Genomic DNA, 16,996 nt, shown 5'->3' on the forward strand with positions numbered 1-16,996 from the left:
TGTTTTAATTCACTTCATGCTACACAAAGGTCTTTATAAACAAAAGTTTCAATTGTAATTGAAAGCTTTGTTGATAATCTTACTAGGTTATGCCCAGTGAAACTATGTATTGAACTTGAACTGCCTTCTCATGACAGGCGAGCCACCAGAAGTTCTTCCAACAGTTCACTGCGAGGGTGTATGCACTACACCTACACTATTATAGATAGAAGGTAATAGGAAACTTTATTTTCTTAACAAGAATCCATATCTGTCTGAAACAAACAAAAAGGCTTTCTGCTTCATTATACTCGGGACAACAGCAGGCTTATAATTAACTAATAAAAAATATTTCCTAGTGCTGACTGGCATTAATGAAGTTGATGTAAAAATAAAAGACATTCATTGCTAAGCTTCACCACATCAAGGTGGAGGAAAAGTAGTTGACAGGAACATTAACAAACACTCCTATCTTCAGTTTTCTGAAGGAAATATTTTGTGAAGAATAATTAACAACATTTTTAAGAAAGACCACTTTTCTTAAGTTGTATGTCTGCACATCCAAAGAAAAAACACCAGTCAGCTGTTTTGGGAATAAACTGCAATTTACATATGACTGTTCTCCCACAAAAGAGAGGTATACTTAACACAACTGTCTATTCTGTATTACATTCACCATTTGAACTGAAATTCTTGCACACTGTATTTAGCTGGTTTATTTCTTTGTAAGAACAATTTTCAGTTCCAATAAGCATTTTAATTGAGTTTTGTTTCTTTTTTTTTCTTTGTCTTTTTATTTTTCTTAAATATATAGCCTTCTTCCAGGTCATTCTCATGAAAGAGTAAACTATAAATGACCTTAGAAACAATTTGCATTCTTTTTCTAGCTTTTCCTTGAGCCTACATTATAAGAATTAAACTTGGTAATAGTCAATGTAATTTACACTCCACTTAATGTTTCTTTCACACCACAGATATTTGATTTATGATACATTTTATGTATTCTTTTCCCTTTGCTTCTTCAAGCAAGCTTAAAGATGCTGTTTTCACCCCCAAATTTAACTAAACTAAATGCATAGATATAAAATGCTATTTAGTCTCTCAAAATACAATTGTCAACAGTTTAAAAAAACAATCATTTTTTAGTTTCTCTCATCCTCCTCTCACCCATTTTTCTTCCAGTTTCTTGACACAAAATGCAGACTACGATAAAATGGCATAGGCCATCACAAGGGCATGCAAACAAAGCATTTTTCTTCAGAAAGGCCCACCTTAATTATTTTAAGTGCCTCCTTCGGAAATCTGACATTTTGAAGGAGGAGGGGAAGTAGGAGAAAGACACTCAGTTGGATAAATGAGAGCCAGGCATAGGCAGAAGCTCAGCAACCTGACTTCTCAGACAGAGCTGTTCTAAGTAGAATATTCACATTAATGAATAGGAGGAGAGATGGATGCTAGGTAAAAGGAATCAATGCAAGAACTGGCAAAAAGTTTAAACTGGCCTCTCCTTGTGGTTTTTGTTTTGTTGGGGGTTTTTTGTTGCCTTGGTTTTCTGGTTTTGTTTTTTTGTGTTTGTTTTTCTTTTTAAAATAAAGTTTCCTTTGAGGAAGAACTGGTATACACACGCAGGTGGTTTTGCTTCCTTAATTTGAGGAAGCAGTTCAGCTATTTCATTGACAGGGCTTTGAAAAACTCAGTGGCAGAAGCAACATTTTAATTAAAAGTATTGCTAACTTTTAACCTCTTCTGTCCCAAACAGGGTTCATTTAAATATGGATGCATTTTTAGAAGTTAATCTACAATTCCATTATTTGCAGATGAATGACAGCCAACTTTGAAAATAATTTGTTGGCTCTTAAATGACTGAAGAAATCATTTAGATTAACTCAATAAACACCTACAATCTGTAGCAGCCATCCTCACATCAACCACTGTAACACCTTGTTAAATAATTTGCATGTGTAACTAGCACTGCTCGGTATCTGTAGGAGTCTTATCTTCTAGATAAGCTGCCTTAGTGATTCTACTTATCCTAAAAGCCTGAAATACTCTGAAATATCAAGCCTATGTTAGTGTATCATTGAAGAGAAAAGCACTTATATTCAAAACAGGATCTCTGTACCAGGGTATAATCATATAAGTACAGCTACTTTTTTGCTATATGATGGTAATTGCAATTAAGGCAGAACTTGCTAAAACTTGAAATACAACTCAAAAAGAGACCAGAGGTGTGTCTGTTCAGCTAGCTACAACATACAAGGTATCTTTTGCACTGTCATTTCAGAAAACATCTCCAACATGAGGTCACTGCTGCTCTTACACTCTTCAGAAGAGGTAATACTTCTTTAAGCATTGTTAACTAATAACCTACAGTAATCTATGCCGGTTACCTGAAGTCCTGTATATTCTTAATATTGAAGATTACTTAAATTTTACTGCATTATAACTTACATAATTGGCAGGTCATCTTAAACAACAAGAAAACAGACCCTGGAGTTAAGCAGCAGTGTAATTTACATATGGGGTAATTTACTCTAGAACTCCCTCTCTTTGCTTCCTCCTTGCTCCAAAGCCTTCCTGTTCTAAATGTCACTACATCATGCTTCCCCTGACACCAAATCCCTACTTGCTGGTCTCCAATTTTCCATGAGTTGTTGAATAGCTTTTTCTCTACTACCATTAATTTAATGGATTTAAACTCCACAGCAAGAGGTAGTGGCTAGGTGTCTACAAAGTGCAAAACATCATTTCTGTTGTATTCATCTTTTCTGACTATTCTGGCAAACATAGGAGCTGCTTTTTGAACAACATATCTGAAATCTGTTTTACTGACTTCTTAACAAACTATCTTAAAATCATAAAAATGAGAAAATGACATCTTAGATTATAAGAAGCCCTAATTTAAAATTTGTCATGAGTCTTACTATATTCTGTAATATTTTGAATATTTTGCAATTACGGCAAAAGGGAAAGTACTATAATAATGAAAAAAGTTTAAAAAATGCAGCAGCAGGAATTGCTGAATTTAATTCTTTGCCATTTGACTCAATGAGGGATGAACATCAAATCTTAATTTGGACACAACAGTTGATTTAATCAGCATCATCATTTTTGCTTTAAAAACTTGCAAAGAGAAAGGTTTCTTTAATAAAATAGCCGCACAGTTCTGATAAAACTTTTAAAAAAGGAAGAGATATTAACTTTTGCATCTCTTTGTAGGAAAAGTTAAAGGCTATAAAAATGGATGCTGAACACCAGACTTTATTGTATTCATAACTTTTACAAGCCTTTTACTAACAGATTATGAATTACATGCTTTTTCCAGCTTGAACACAGACAGAAATTGAATATTAATGCCATTTATACTATTTACGCTTCAGAAATAATACTCAATATTTCTGTAAACCAAAGTAAAATCCACCTTGCACTCCCTGATCCATATTCATTAGCAGTGACAAGGGTATTAAAAACAAATGCGTGTATTCAAGGGAAATGAGGAGAGAGCATGTGATATTAATAAAGTTATTCCGATAAGTGATCTGACAATACTTACACTGGCTGAATATCAGCTGAATTTTACACTTTGTAGTATTAGACTAAAAAAAAAACAACTGTGGGCAAGTCTGACATGTTTATGTTTATAAATTATAACCATACCTTTGTTACTTTACCTTAGTAATTTCAGCTATCAATTTATATTGTTATCCAGTAACTTTAAAAAAAAAAGCTCACTCAATCAGAAAAAGTAATTTCACTGTTCTCCCAAATTTAAATGACATATTAATATTCGCTATGAAAACACAGCATTTGCCTATTTGAGATAAAAATACTCTTGTTAACAGATTGCATAAAAGACATTGCTATTCCTAATTAGATGTATATATATGACCCCTCTCCATCACTTATTCTTGTAGTTTTGCCTAACTGGAACTGCTGCTGAATTCCCTAGCATGTTAAGATTAATATCCATTTTAAATATAATAACATTTTATGAACTTATGATATTAAATTTGCTTCTAAAGAGGTTTATATATATACATATATGGTATGTCCTTGAGCCAAAAAATTTGTAAGAACAAACGCTACACATCTGATTATGCATAACACCACCATCAAGAAAAATAAAGTAATATAACTTAAAATCATTACTATTACCTGGAATAGCTGAGGTAAAGCTTTCACAGTGAGACAGAACCATATTCCCAGCTTGCATGGAAGCAAGTCATGCCACTGTGGTTTGTCCAGTACTCTGCAGTCAAACAAAACTGTAAGTTTTTCATTACTGACACACAATCTCAGTCAGAACTTTCCCATTAAGATGCTTTAAGATGATTACCACTTGTCAACTCCTATAAAAATGTGTAACTACATAATATTAAAGATACATATTTTGATTTAGATATTCAAGATGTAACAGCTAACTTCTAATCATCATTGTATTTTAATCTCTTAAAAAGGGCTTTTCTTCAAGAAAATGTGTATGCCACAATCGCTTCAGTTTAAAAAAAAAGCCAAACCAAGAAAACCTCAAGCCTCAACCAAGTGTTCACAAGTGCTGACAACCAGATATGAAGACTGTAGCATAAACAAAACAATACATAAAAATTAATGTCATTTGCAGTTCACTGGAGCATTACTCACTGATGTCATCAGGAAAGACGACAGGCAGAATGGTCTCTGATCTCCATCCTGCATTGATCCAGTTCATGCCCCTGCTGTGTGAACTATTTAAACCCTTTATTTCTTTCTATGAATCAATAGAAGAAATGGTGGTATCTTTTGGAGTGTCCTGAAAGTCACTATTTCCCTATGTGTTTCTTAACAAACAATGGTGTTAGAAGCCTTTACCAACACACTTGTTTTTAAGTTAATCAGACAAAAAGCATTAAATCAGACAAGCATTAAAACCCCATAAAAACTCCTTGCTTGGTATGGTAATAGGCTAAAGCTTAAATAAATTGAAATTTGTTAATTGTAATCAAAGACAAAAATCTTCAAAGACAGAAGAAGTTCTAAAATCTTCTAAAAAGAACTTGCAGAAATAATACCCTTCTATAAACCAGACACCATTATTCAGCCTTAATCTTTCCACTATTGTTGATTTGCTGAATAAACACCACACATTTATTCACAAATCAAAACCTGAAAACACATCTACACTGGCACATTTTATATCAGCAATGGCTGATACTACAAATAGTTATTTTTCTCGTAAAATATTTCAAAGATGCAAGGAGAAAATGATAGAACTAAACCAGTAGTTGATAAAATCTTTTAAAATGCAGAAAACAAAGAGAGTTCCTTCCCACCTTTCATTTTTGTCTAGAGCAGCAAGTTTGGCTTCATCAGTACTCCTGCCGCCTGTTTTTTTCTTCTTCTCCCTCTTTTTTCTGCTAAGCAGTTCATCCTTGATATAGAAAGAACTACGGTTACAGGTTATCATTAACATGTAAACCACAAATGTTACTGGGACTCTTCTGTGAAGGGTAAACAGTAGAGTAGCATTTATGCAAATGTATCTAGGGGTCCTACATGATTAAGTAAAATGATCTATCTTAACAATAACTGTTGCCATGGTATCCAGTCTTTAAACACACATGAAGTCCAGTTCTGTCACTCATGTGTATCTCCATAGCAATCAAAGTTTTCTAAGAGGAGAAAGCATTCAACTTGCCTCCTTTCTCATTCATCAACTTCAATAATGCAGTAGAAAATAAAAAAGTAAATAGATGCTAATGTATGAATATTTTTCAAGTTATGCTTAGGGGTTTTTTCTAGTCTGTTAAGTGCAATCGATTTTTGTATGACAAAAAAATCATATAATCCAAAATATATGTGGTTTATACTGCTCACCAATGCCTATCCTGTTAACAAAAACCCAAAACAAAAAAGCATTTAGCTGAGAACAAAGGCAGAGCAAGTATGACTTAAATGGATAAAAACTGATTATTTTTAAACATTTAAGAAAACCATATACACGACTCCAGAGGCATATGATTCTGCATCAATAGATGATGGAAGAGTTTGTTATTCCTCTTCTTCCTTCCAGTTAAAAACCAAAGAACCATCTCTTGCTATTTATTACCAATTCTAAAAAAATTAAGTAGTTTTTGGATTACAATTTCTGATATGTTGAATATCTCATTCTATAATCATCACCCTTTTAAATATAAGCCTTTTAAAATATGAAAAACCCAAATTCAAACCAGGGGAAGTGGTAGAGATCCCTATAATATGCAAACTTCTGCAGGAAATTCAATACTAATAATTGAAGCAAGTTTGATTTATTACCAATACTTACCAGCTGTTTTTCCAGGTAGATTGACCAAACCACAGCATAATGACCCACTGTGAGTATAATGAACAAGAGTAATGCCAGCTCAGCATTGCTCATTTTTCTCACCCGCCTGTAGTAGAATACAGGCTGTCGCCAATCTGGTAGTCCATTGATCAGAATATCATCATACCTACAGTAGCAAATATAACAGGCTTTCATGGAGAGCTAAAAATTAAATAAGCCAAACCATCCAATTATAAAACAAAACAAACGATAGTCCACAGACCACTTGAATAATACACACACAAATCATTATTTAGTAATATTTTTATTTATTTATTTATTTATTAGGGAGCAGTGCCTTGTTTTGTCAGCTTCTAGGCTTGTATCTGGAAACAAACAGAATCTAGAAACAAACACTGGGGAAACATATCTAGTCTCAGGCAAGGGAAAAAAAAAAAAAAAAGTAATTCAATTGCTTCTGCAACATCCCACCTCCAGTTAATTTACTTCTAAATAAAAGACTTCTAGAAATGTACATGTGTTCTACCTGCCTAGTAATCAGTAGGCAGGTCCCAATGACAGAAGTAAATAACAAACCACAAACTACTAAATAGGTAAGAAAGAACAAAAGTCTCCAACACTAGAAACGTTTTTTCTTTTACAAATTAAAAGCACAAGTGTTGGGGGGAGGGGCGAGGTATCTTTGCTTTTGTTTTGTCCTTTAGTAGCACGATATCCATTAGCTAAAAATGCTGCCAGACTTAACATCCATTCTGGTCAGATATGAATTTAAGTTAAAGGCTTGATTTTGAGGTTAGAAAACAAAGTTCACCACAGCTAGACAGTTTTGATTTTCTATTTGAAAAGCTGTCTCCAAAATTAATCTATTTTAAAACTGCTTAATTTTACTAACACTACTGACCATACAGAAACCATTTTATGACAATTTGTCAGTTTTTCTTCACACAAATGTCTTGAAATATCTTACTATGTCTGGAGTCTTACTTACAGTATGTTATCAATTTAAAAATAAACAACAGACATGCAAACCAGATTTTTCTATTTGTTAACTTTTCAGAGTAAAGTTTCAAACAAAAATCTCTACAGTAAACTCAAAAACCTGTATGTTCAAGATGCACAACCTGTTAATCTTAAATTGAACACAACTCATTACATATTCTAATCACACCATTTCCAGAATTAAATCTGCACTGAAAGGCCTAATTTGGTGCAACACATTGACCAAAATATTTTAATTAAAAATATTCTGAGTTAGTCGCAGGCCTAATTACAGGAATAGAAATAGGGCCTATATTGTCATGCAGGTCAGTAGAACTCAGTAGTAGGTTTTTCTCAAGTAAATTGACCGATCCAGGAATAATAGCGCAGCTGCTAAACTGCCAGTCTTGACATGTAAATCAATTTAAATGCAACAACTGCACTAGCTACTTTGATAGTTATTAAATTGATACCTTGGAGATGTACTAAAAAAATTTCCACAATCAAATTCATTTTTTTAAGCAGAAAAAGAGGCAATGGTTTTCAATGAAAAAATACACTTTATTTCAGCACATCTAGAAAAGCAGACTTCTGATAAAACATTTGTGCAAGTTGGCACCGTTATGTCTATGCAAAAGATTCTGCAGTGTTCTAAATGCTACCAGAAGTAAAATTCGTATTACAAAACTCCATCTTCCATGACAATTATTAGAATACTAAGATTAATATCCATTACGGTAAAATTCAAAAGATTAACTTTTTTCCTTTCCCAGTAAGTCAGAACGAACTAACTACTGATGCCTTAACATAAATTCCGTTCTGAACAAATTCTTTAGGATGCTGTCAAAACTAAAATTATTATCCAAGAAGTAAAGTAGAAGTAGAAGATTTAGCATTTTAAAAAATAATAATGTACTTGCTATTTTATTGTTAGAATACAATATTTTAGAAACAAAACCATTTTTAAAATAAATTGGGTTGATAACATTTCTCAAAAGATGCTATTCCTTTGAAAACTTCAGAGAAATACATGTAGATGCAAGAAAGAATTTAATACTACTATAAATTTATTAAGCATTTGTCTGTCTTATACACTAAGGCTTGTTAACTGATGTACTGAAAATGTGGCTACTGATTAAATAAGGTCCATATATGCTAATGGTAACAATACGGTAATATGTAAAACAAGATTGCAAACTAACGTTTGGCAACCATGTTCTATCATAAATTATCTGTTAAGAAAAAATAAATTAAGACAGCAGAGTCTCTTGCATTAAACACTTTAAACAGCACTCTGTATTTACTAGGCTATGTCCGCTGTTCTGAACAACAGTCTCCAAGGATTAAGTCTCAGAATCAATGCTCTATTGATTTTACTATCAATGAGCATTATGGCTCACACGACTGGCCATTTTAAGGGAAGATAGCTTCTATTATAACCCACTTTTTAGAATATATACTGTTAAAAGATAAATCACTGCTTTCAACAGTAATTAAGCTCTGTATTTGAAAAATAAAGATATCAGTGATTTTTAGGTTTTCAACTGGAAAACGATCCTACTGAAACTCAGAAGCTTCCCATAGTTTTTTAAATCTTGACATCCAAATTTAGGATGTGGTTTAATTAAAAGCAAGTTTCTTGCTAAAGAAGATTTATACAAACCTATATTAACTATGAAAGATAGTTAATCCACGTGCATCAAGAACTACATTCAAAATTTAATTACAAAGCATTCTTCTTTTGGCCACCTATGTTAATTGTTACTCTATGTAAGGAAAAAAAAAAAATCACGCTGAAAAAGAAATATACATCTGCGGTATTTTTTCCTCAGATATATGTACACATATCAAAGATTTGCTGCATTCTGAGTATGCCTGCCAGTTGTCGCTGAGATGTAGCAGTCAGCAAGCTAAAAAACCCAAAAGCACCAGTACAGAAACAAAAAGACCAAAAAAAAAAAATCCACATTTATAACTTAGGTTGAATCCTTATTTTAGAACTCAGGATTCTATACACAGTCTTGTACTAACAAGTAACCAATTGCAAGATTATTAACATTTCATTCTTCTGTAAAGTTTCATTAAATAGTTTTCAGAGCTCTTTGTATAATCAATTACATTGCAAGAAAAAAAAATCCATTAACTGTAGCAGCTAATTACAGTATCATCTATTTTAATATAATTTACTTTTCCCTTTAAGAGAGCCACTACATTTCACATTTCAAATAATTTCAGAGATCTGATACAGTTTATATACTATAACCGTGAAGTAATGAGATCTATCCTGAACTACAGAAAGACTGCACTGGCATTTTTTATTTTGTGGGCCTTTTTTCCTCACGCTGTCAGAGACATCTAGTGCAACATCAGCCAGAACAATTTATACCTATGAATACAGACATTTAATTATACCGAGAGCTAAGATAAACACCTTTCTTACTCTAAACAAGTATATCTTGATTCCTTTGCAAATGCTTCCTGTAATCAAGCCCACATTGTTACCAAGGATAGGCCTGGTCCATAAAAGAAAGCTCCTTAAAATGGTAACAAACAAAGACTAAAATCTAAGATTTTTGCCTAATTACAATTAATAGAAGTGTGTAAAACTATCTACTTTTTCATAAATAAAAAATAATCAGAGGCTAATAAAATTTATCATCAAGTTGATTTACCAATAAATGCCCTACAGTAAAGTGTATTTCAGGAAATACACCTATCTCTACATACCCTAAAGATAAACTTTTCTGTAGAATTTCACACACTCTGCAGTGTGTATACAAAACATAAAATATTATGTTCTGCTGCATGTATGTTTAATTTAATGTTAAACACTGCTACATTAAACAATGTTGCATGTATGTTTAACGTTAGAATATTAGAAAGTTTTGATCATGTACCTGTCAAAATGTGTAAGAGAAAAGTATTAACACAGTAATATTACTATATCCTGCAGTACTACTATTAGTATACCTCACATGCAACTATAAAACTTTCTCAAAAAAGCAAACCACATTTTAATTATAAAGCCCTGTATTATAATTGTTAGTAGAGGAACCATAATATTTTAAGAAAGGTTTCTGCCATCAGATAAAGTAAAAATTCACTCATAAATATGAAAAAACAAAGGTTTTAGGAAAATAATTACATATAGCAGGCCAACAGATCTGCCTTTTCCAACGCTGTTTTTGTACACACACGCAAATAATTAACACCTCTGACATTCACCAAGACATAGAGGAAGAGTGTAATTAGACCCAGTTTTATTGTTTCAAAATGAGTTAATCGCTCACTCATACAGCACAGGACCTTATTCTGCCTTTACTGGTTCCACTCACTGCATGCACACCAGGACCAATGCTGGACCACATCCCTTTTGAGATGAACAAGGAAGAAGCAGGTACAGCTGACTTCACTGTACACAAGCAGAAGCCTGCAGCTCACTGTTCTCAAGGTGGTGTAATCCCGTGCCCCAAACTATTTCAGTGTCCAGTTGTGAAGGGATTCCCAGCTAAACTGCCAGAATTCCTCACTAACTAATTTGTAAGAAATTGAACTAATTTCCATCTCACCCCATCAGGTCTTCAAGTTACTTCAGAAATAACAACTACCACACTGTCAGGGGCGGGGGAGCGGGGGGTGGAAGGGAGGAAATCTGCAGAAAGCCTTGTTACAGCAGACCCAAATATGTGTCCCTGGAATCAGGATAAAACTGAGTTGATAAGCCCCGAGAGACAAAGGGTGCAGCATATAGTTTCTCCCCAGTGAGTGGGCATGACAGCAAACTTTGAGCCTGTTCCACTAGGTCCAATCACCTCACACAATGCATAGCCAAGTATCAACATCCAAAGCAGGAATATCACAAAAAGCCATGACTCTCCCCTTTCCTTTGCTGCATGGCTGCAAGAAATCCATGAATTACCTTACAACAGAAACAATATTACAGGGGGAGCAGCTCCTAACAAAATTAAGACTTGTTTTAAAGACATGCTACAACAACACCTTACGGGATACAGGACAGACCACCCTCCATTTACAAGCTCAACTGAGAGTTTATCATTAGATTGTGGAATAACTCTGATCAATAAAGGTTTTGTCAGAGCAATGAGACCATATAGCTCTGCTACTCCGCATGTTATTTCTAAACTCTGCATATTATTTCCAGAAAATTCTCTGAATGTAAACACTATTTAATCCACTACATTTAATCAACTATAGAAGCAGTATCAACCATACATCCACACTGTGCAAGAAAACATTCTCTATGTACAAAATAAGTTATTGACAATGAAATCAATCTAAGCTAGAAGAACAATCTACCGCTGCTTTAACTTCCCATTTATAATCATTGTGCTTCACTAATTAACAATACTCTCGCAAATAAGTCGGGTTAGTCACATTTGTAATGTATACAAGGCTTAAAAATGTTATTTTTACAAGTTACCGCATAGTTCCACGCAGAAAGCTATTACAGCTGCAAGGAAATTCCTAGAAGTTCCATGCTAGAGCTAAGTTTCAGAGAAGCAATATCACAAACTAACTGTAAACACTCTTACAAACAAAAAGGTGGGAAAATTTTGGGGATAACTCACTTTTCAAGTGGTCTGAAACCACTTAACTAACAATTTTTTAAAACTTTCCTTGAGTGTAACTTCACAATTAAATTCTCTTGTGAGAGGTGAAATTAAAACAAACCAAAAACCACACAAATTTCCAAAAGTGTTTCTATGAAGTACATCTTCATGACACTTCAAGAGAGGATTACCAAAAAGTAGATAATCTGTACTATAAAACCTGAATTCCTGCCAAGACATCTACAAAGCCAAAAACCCTTCAATAAATGTCTTGTGTTAAAGACTTGTAAGGTGAAAATGATTTACTAAAACTCAAACCTGAAAGCAAAACTCTTTCAGTATCCCAGTTTTCCTGATAATCATTAGTCTAAATGGTCATGTGCTTAAAAAAGAAAAAAAAAAAAGTTTAAAATAGTCTTCCAGAAAGCAGATCAGCCCCAGGTTTTCAGTTCTTAATCCTATCTTCTTCAGGTACTACTGGACCTTCTACTGAAGCCGCAAGGACAACTATCATTTATTTTAAAACGAATTAGTCGATAAAGTTTACAGTATTCTAGATAATACAACTGAAAGAAAAAACAATGAACTAAGCAACAGAAAACAATGCTGAAGACATACACTGGAAATAATCCCTACATATCATGCAACTAACCTTTTATTGATATAGTGAGATACAACTGACAGTTGAATCAGTGGCCTATATTTTCAATCACAGCTTTAAATAAAACAAGCCATGATAATTGACACAACAAAAAGTGATATAATTGTTTAAAATATTGCTCCAAACAACAGCTAGCTTTTAAAGTTCTCTCAAATACTAATTTTAAAGGAGAATAACCAGTATATCACACAAAAATACCAGCTTCCCCTTTAAGCCACATACAATCTTTAAACAAACAGCTACATAGGAATTACAAACTTAAATTATGCAAAAAATCAACTGAAGAGTTAAAACCAAGTCAAATAGGACTTCAGTATATCACTGGCATGAATGCTTTAAGAACCTGTGCAGATTAACTCACCTCTGCCTCCTTTGTTCATCCTTTAAAACCTCATAGATGGCCACCAACTAAAACAAAAACAGAAAAACGACTCACAAAAGAGTTTACTTTAAGACTGAATTTATAAAGTTTGAATGGTAGTATCGTATTTTACATTTACCAACATGACCTTTGCTAGTTTTGACTTTTCCCTACAACACTAAGAAGCAAACTCAGTATGCAAAAGAAAGTGACATATTCATATACAAAGTGTCATCAAATACACAAATGACTCCTACAAAAGACTTTTTTTCCCTCTTCACATCTGTCAAACTGAAGTCTTGTCTTAGCTACACCTTAAACATAAAAGGTATCATTTGTTACTTACTGAAATGAAGTAGCCAGTATTAAGCCATCAGAAGTGTATTTTAAAGGTAGAGCTAATTACAAGTCTTGTGGTTTCATTCCATAAAGATTCAAAAGGCAAAAATTCAGAAACAAAAATTATTTTCATTAGATTATGCCCACATATGACTTGCACTGAGAACTGATCAGAAATTTTCCCTACTATTTTTGAAAAGACTATTTATAAGCAGTCTTACAGAAGGTGCAAAAAGTGTTCTCCTCCTAAAGAGTATAGGTCTAAGTATAATGTTCAAAGTACTTTTAATATACAGGTGAATACTAAATCTGAGTTATTCAACAAGTTAATTCTGAAAAAAGTGTACTTGTTTTTAATCTAGCTATGTCAGGAAAAATGTAATTCAATGTTCAACTTAGTAATTTCAAAGGTGTACCATTGTTCTTACTAAAATGGCATTATCATAAAAAATTCTGCTTCTATTTTGCCTAAAGCTTTTATTGCCACACATTGCACTTACTTGCCTAAACTGTGTTTCTGCGTTTTCATCTTTATTCTTGTCTGGGTGTAAAATCAGTGAAAGCTTTCGATATGCCTTCCGAATGTCTGCAGATGAAGCATCCTGAAAAAGAAAAACAAAGCAAACTGTCAGAAACTAATGCCCAGAACTTTAAGATGTCAAGACAGCCAACCAAGTGCAGGAACTAAGGCAACGTAATTTGAGACTTCTAACACCCAAACCACGCAACTAGCCTAGCCTAAATGACTGAACAGTCATTCAGCCCAATTCATCTTTCACCTTAACTTCCTTCATTACCATACAGCCATTACAATGGTATTTGCCAAAACTTCCAAACACTTTCTTGCCTAAGAATTAACCTGAGCACCTTCTGCACCATTTAGAAGTTCAAATAAAAACTGAAAATGATTGTATCTGCATATCTTCAAGACAGACAAATTTCAGCAAATCATCGTGCTCAATTTCCCAACTCAGGACTTGATATGAACTCTTCCCTTATTAATATTTACATGTAATTCACCACTAATAGGACTTCCATTCAACTTCAGCTTCACCATGTCTAAAGAATTGTATTTTTCTAAAGTAGCTTCAAATTGCAGTCTTGAAGCTATACTGTAACACTGACATCAATCTATACCTTAATCATTATAAGAATTGTACACATTTGGGAGAAAAAATAGAACTCAGAACATAAAATACATCAATGATGTACCAATTTAGCTGCTCAATGCACAAATTTCTGAATTAATGACTGCTATTTAGTACATGCTATAAAGATATCCAGAAATGGAAGGGTTCGAGAGTTGTGTTTTATACTATATAGGTGTTACATTCACCAGAAGATCCAGAAAGCATCACATTTAAACAGAACCACTTGCATTCTATTACTAACATGTCCAAGAAAACATTTTAGAAATCAACTGTTTATCTGACAATTTTTATTTCTTGATTTTATATATATTGTTCCCCAGTATATTCTCTCTCTCAAAATTACAGTGTCAATAGGGATTAAAAACCACCAAAACCCAGATCTGAATTAGCTGTGAGAGGAACAGAGCTGAAATAAGATAATAATTAACACAATACTGTAATTAGTCTGTCAGGCTTTTTATTACAAATCATTATTTTCATTTTAAAATTTTCAGGTTTATGACATGAGGCTATAATAATGCTGTATACAAGTTTGGGCCAGGAGTGAATATTAGAGAAAGACTGGAGGAAGGGAAGGGGAAGGGGATAAAGCAGAGAAAAATGCAGAATTTGAGAAAATTCAGCTTTGAAATTATGTTTTGAGGAAGCTGGTATTATCCCCTAATGCAAGACCGAAGTTTCCATAGTCTCTTGTCTGTCAGAGGAAGGTGCTTTTACTACTCACAGGGAAGATCTCTCCTGAAAAGACTGCATATGCATTTTTAAATTTTTTAGTTTTCCAACAGCTATTTCTAAGGTGTGTGCACACCAAAGCAGAATTCCTCTGGTTAAGTACCAGCTTGCTTCCAGCTTGATTACTGCCAGTGAGTTGTTTCATATTGCCATTGTTTTACAGGTTTATTTTTAACTCTTGGTGAAGAGGAAGGAAGAGACAGTGACTAAATATCTATTCTAAGTACAAAGAAACATGAAATTCTTGAGATGTAGACTTAATTATACGAAATAAATGCAAAGTAAATAAATCTTTTAAAAATTACGGATTAAGACCGTGATAACCTCAAGAAATTAGTAACTCCAGACCTTGTATATGGAATAAACCACAGCTTATTCCTTCTCTACCATACATTTCGATGTGCTTGGTATTATTTTTGGAACACTCCCGATGAACAGTTAAAAATCTGATAAAAGCATATTAAAGAGATGTCCCATAGTATTCTCCCAACTACTTCAAACAAACAAGCGAAAAAAGTTACAATGTTTTCAGTTGTAGCTAAACAATTTCAACTTTAGTTTTACTTGGGAGAAGCACTATTATTTGTGTAAAGTATCAGGACAAATGGTAGTTTATCTGTTTCATACTTAAGAAAAGCAAGAGATCCCAAGTCAACTCTGAAAGAATAAGGTTGCTTAAATATTTATGTTGCTTCACCTTGACAAGTTGAAACAAAAATGTATAAATTTACAAAAACAGATTGTTCATCTTAGTTACCAGAAATAATTCAGAGATTGTTTTGTTTCCCCTCATCTACCAATCCAGTCAGCCACTTCATAAACAACGGGGGCTTGTCTTCAAAACAAAATATAGTATTTCAACACTACTATAGCAAATAAAAAAATCAGGAAATAGTTTACTGGCCATGGTTTTAGCTAAACAATGAAAGTGATCTTTATGAACGTATCAGCTAATTGTAATTAAGCCCCTCAAAGGTTAAAAAGGGGACAATAATACTAGTCTGTAATTAAATATGTGATGTTGCTGTAAACGATTTAATTACAACTGGTCCACATAAATTTCTAAAGCAACAATAAGTCTGCCTGCTAACCGATTCTTCACAATACTGTCAAACACAACACAGGAAAATTCTGTATGTTCCAAACATTTTCCTAATTAATGCTACCTACGGGTAACGTTAGGCATCTTCACGCAAGGTTCCAGGTCCTCTTAGAGCTGCCCTGAACAAAAGTCGTTAGGTTTTGAGAAAAGCCTCTTTCATCACTACAGAGCTTCCTAGCAGTGTATGATCCTAAACAAGCCACAAAGAACAATTATTTTTGAACTAATAAAGAAACATCTACCATACTGAAGTCAGCTGTTCTAAGAGACTTTCATTTATAGCTAACTGACTCTGTTGGCCACCTTCAGTAACATTTCCATAAAGGCTGAGCAGGAAATCACTGAGTGTTTTCTACAAAGATATTATTTTACATGTTAGGGCAGAAGTCCAAAGATTAACGACAGAAAGCCATGACCACACTATGGTTTTGTTTGTTTTAAAGAAAAAGCTCAGAAGACACGTTGGATAGCTTCATTTACAATTCAGAAATCTCAATCTCAGTTACATCTAAGCAGGGAAAAATAACATCTGTATAGGCATATCAGTTAATAGCTGAAGGAGCTGGTGATGTTAAAGACAGTTAGTGCATTCACTGATTTCTCCAACTTCTCCTGTGCTTCAGGTTGGCAAGTTTTGCCACCAATTAAGGTAAATGAGCCTGTCACACAGTCTCCCGCATGTGGATACAAACATCAAAAGCATCACCCTATTTCTTGGTAACTATTTTTCAAATCAATACTGTCCCATCATACGTCCAAAGTTGAACATGTCTACACACCCCTTTCCAAGTTAACAGACCTTACAAGTTGAGAACTACTCT

At 33.6% G+C, this 16,996-nt stretch overlaps 1 protein-coding gene across 1 annotated transcript in view; it reads right to left on the reverse strand.

Moving 5' to 3' along the window:
- Positions 1-16,996, reverse strand: part of DNAJC1 (DnaJ heat shock protein family (Hsp40) member C1) — a 121,668-nt gene that overhangs the window by 66,723 nt on the left and 37,949 nt on the right. Inside the window, exons 2-6 of the mRNA XM_074865942.1 lie at positions 13,691-13,792; positions 12,852-12,898; positions 6,281-6,446; positions 5,289-5,386; positions 4,135-4,228 (exon numbers count right to left, since the gene is read on the reverse strand). Coding sequence (XP_074722043.1) covers positions 4,135-4,228; positions 5,289-5,386; positions 6,281-6,446; positions 12,852-12,898; positions 13,691-13,792 — 507 coding nt within the window. The remainder of the gene's footprint in view (positions 1-4,134; positions 4,229-5,288; positions 5,387-6,280; positions 6,447-12,851; positions 12,899-13,690; positions 13,793-16,996) is intronic.

This window comes from Strix uralensis, chromosome 1, assembly GCF_047716275.1.
Source record: "Strix uralensis isolate ZFMK-TIS-50842 chromosome 1, bStrUra1, whole genome shotgun sequence".
Taxonomy (NCBI): domain Eukaryota; kingdom Metazoa; phylum Chordata; class Aves; order Strigiformes; family Strigidae; genus Strix; species Strix uralensis.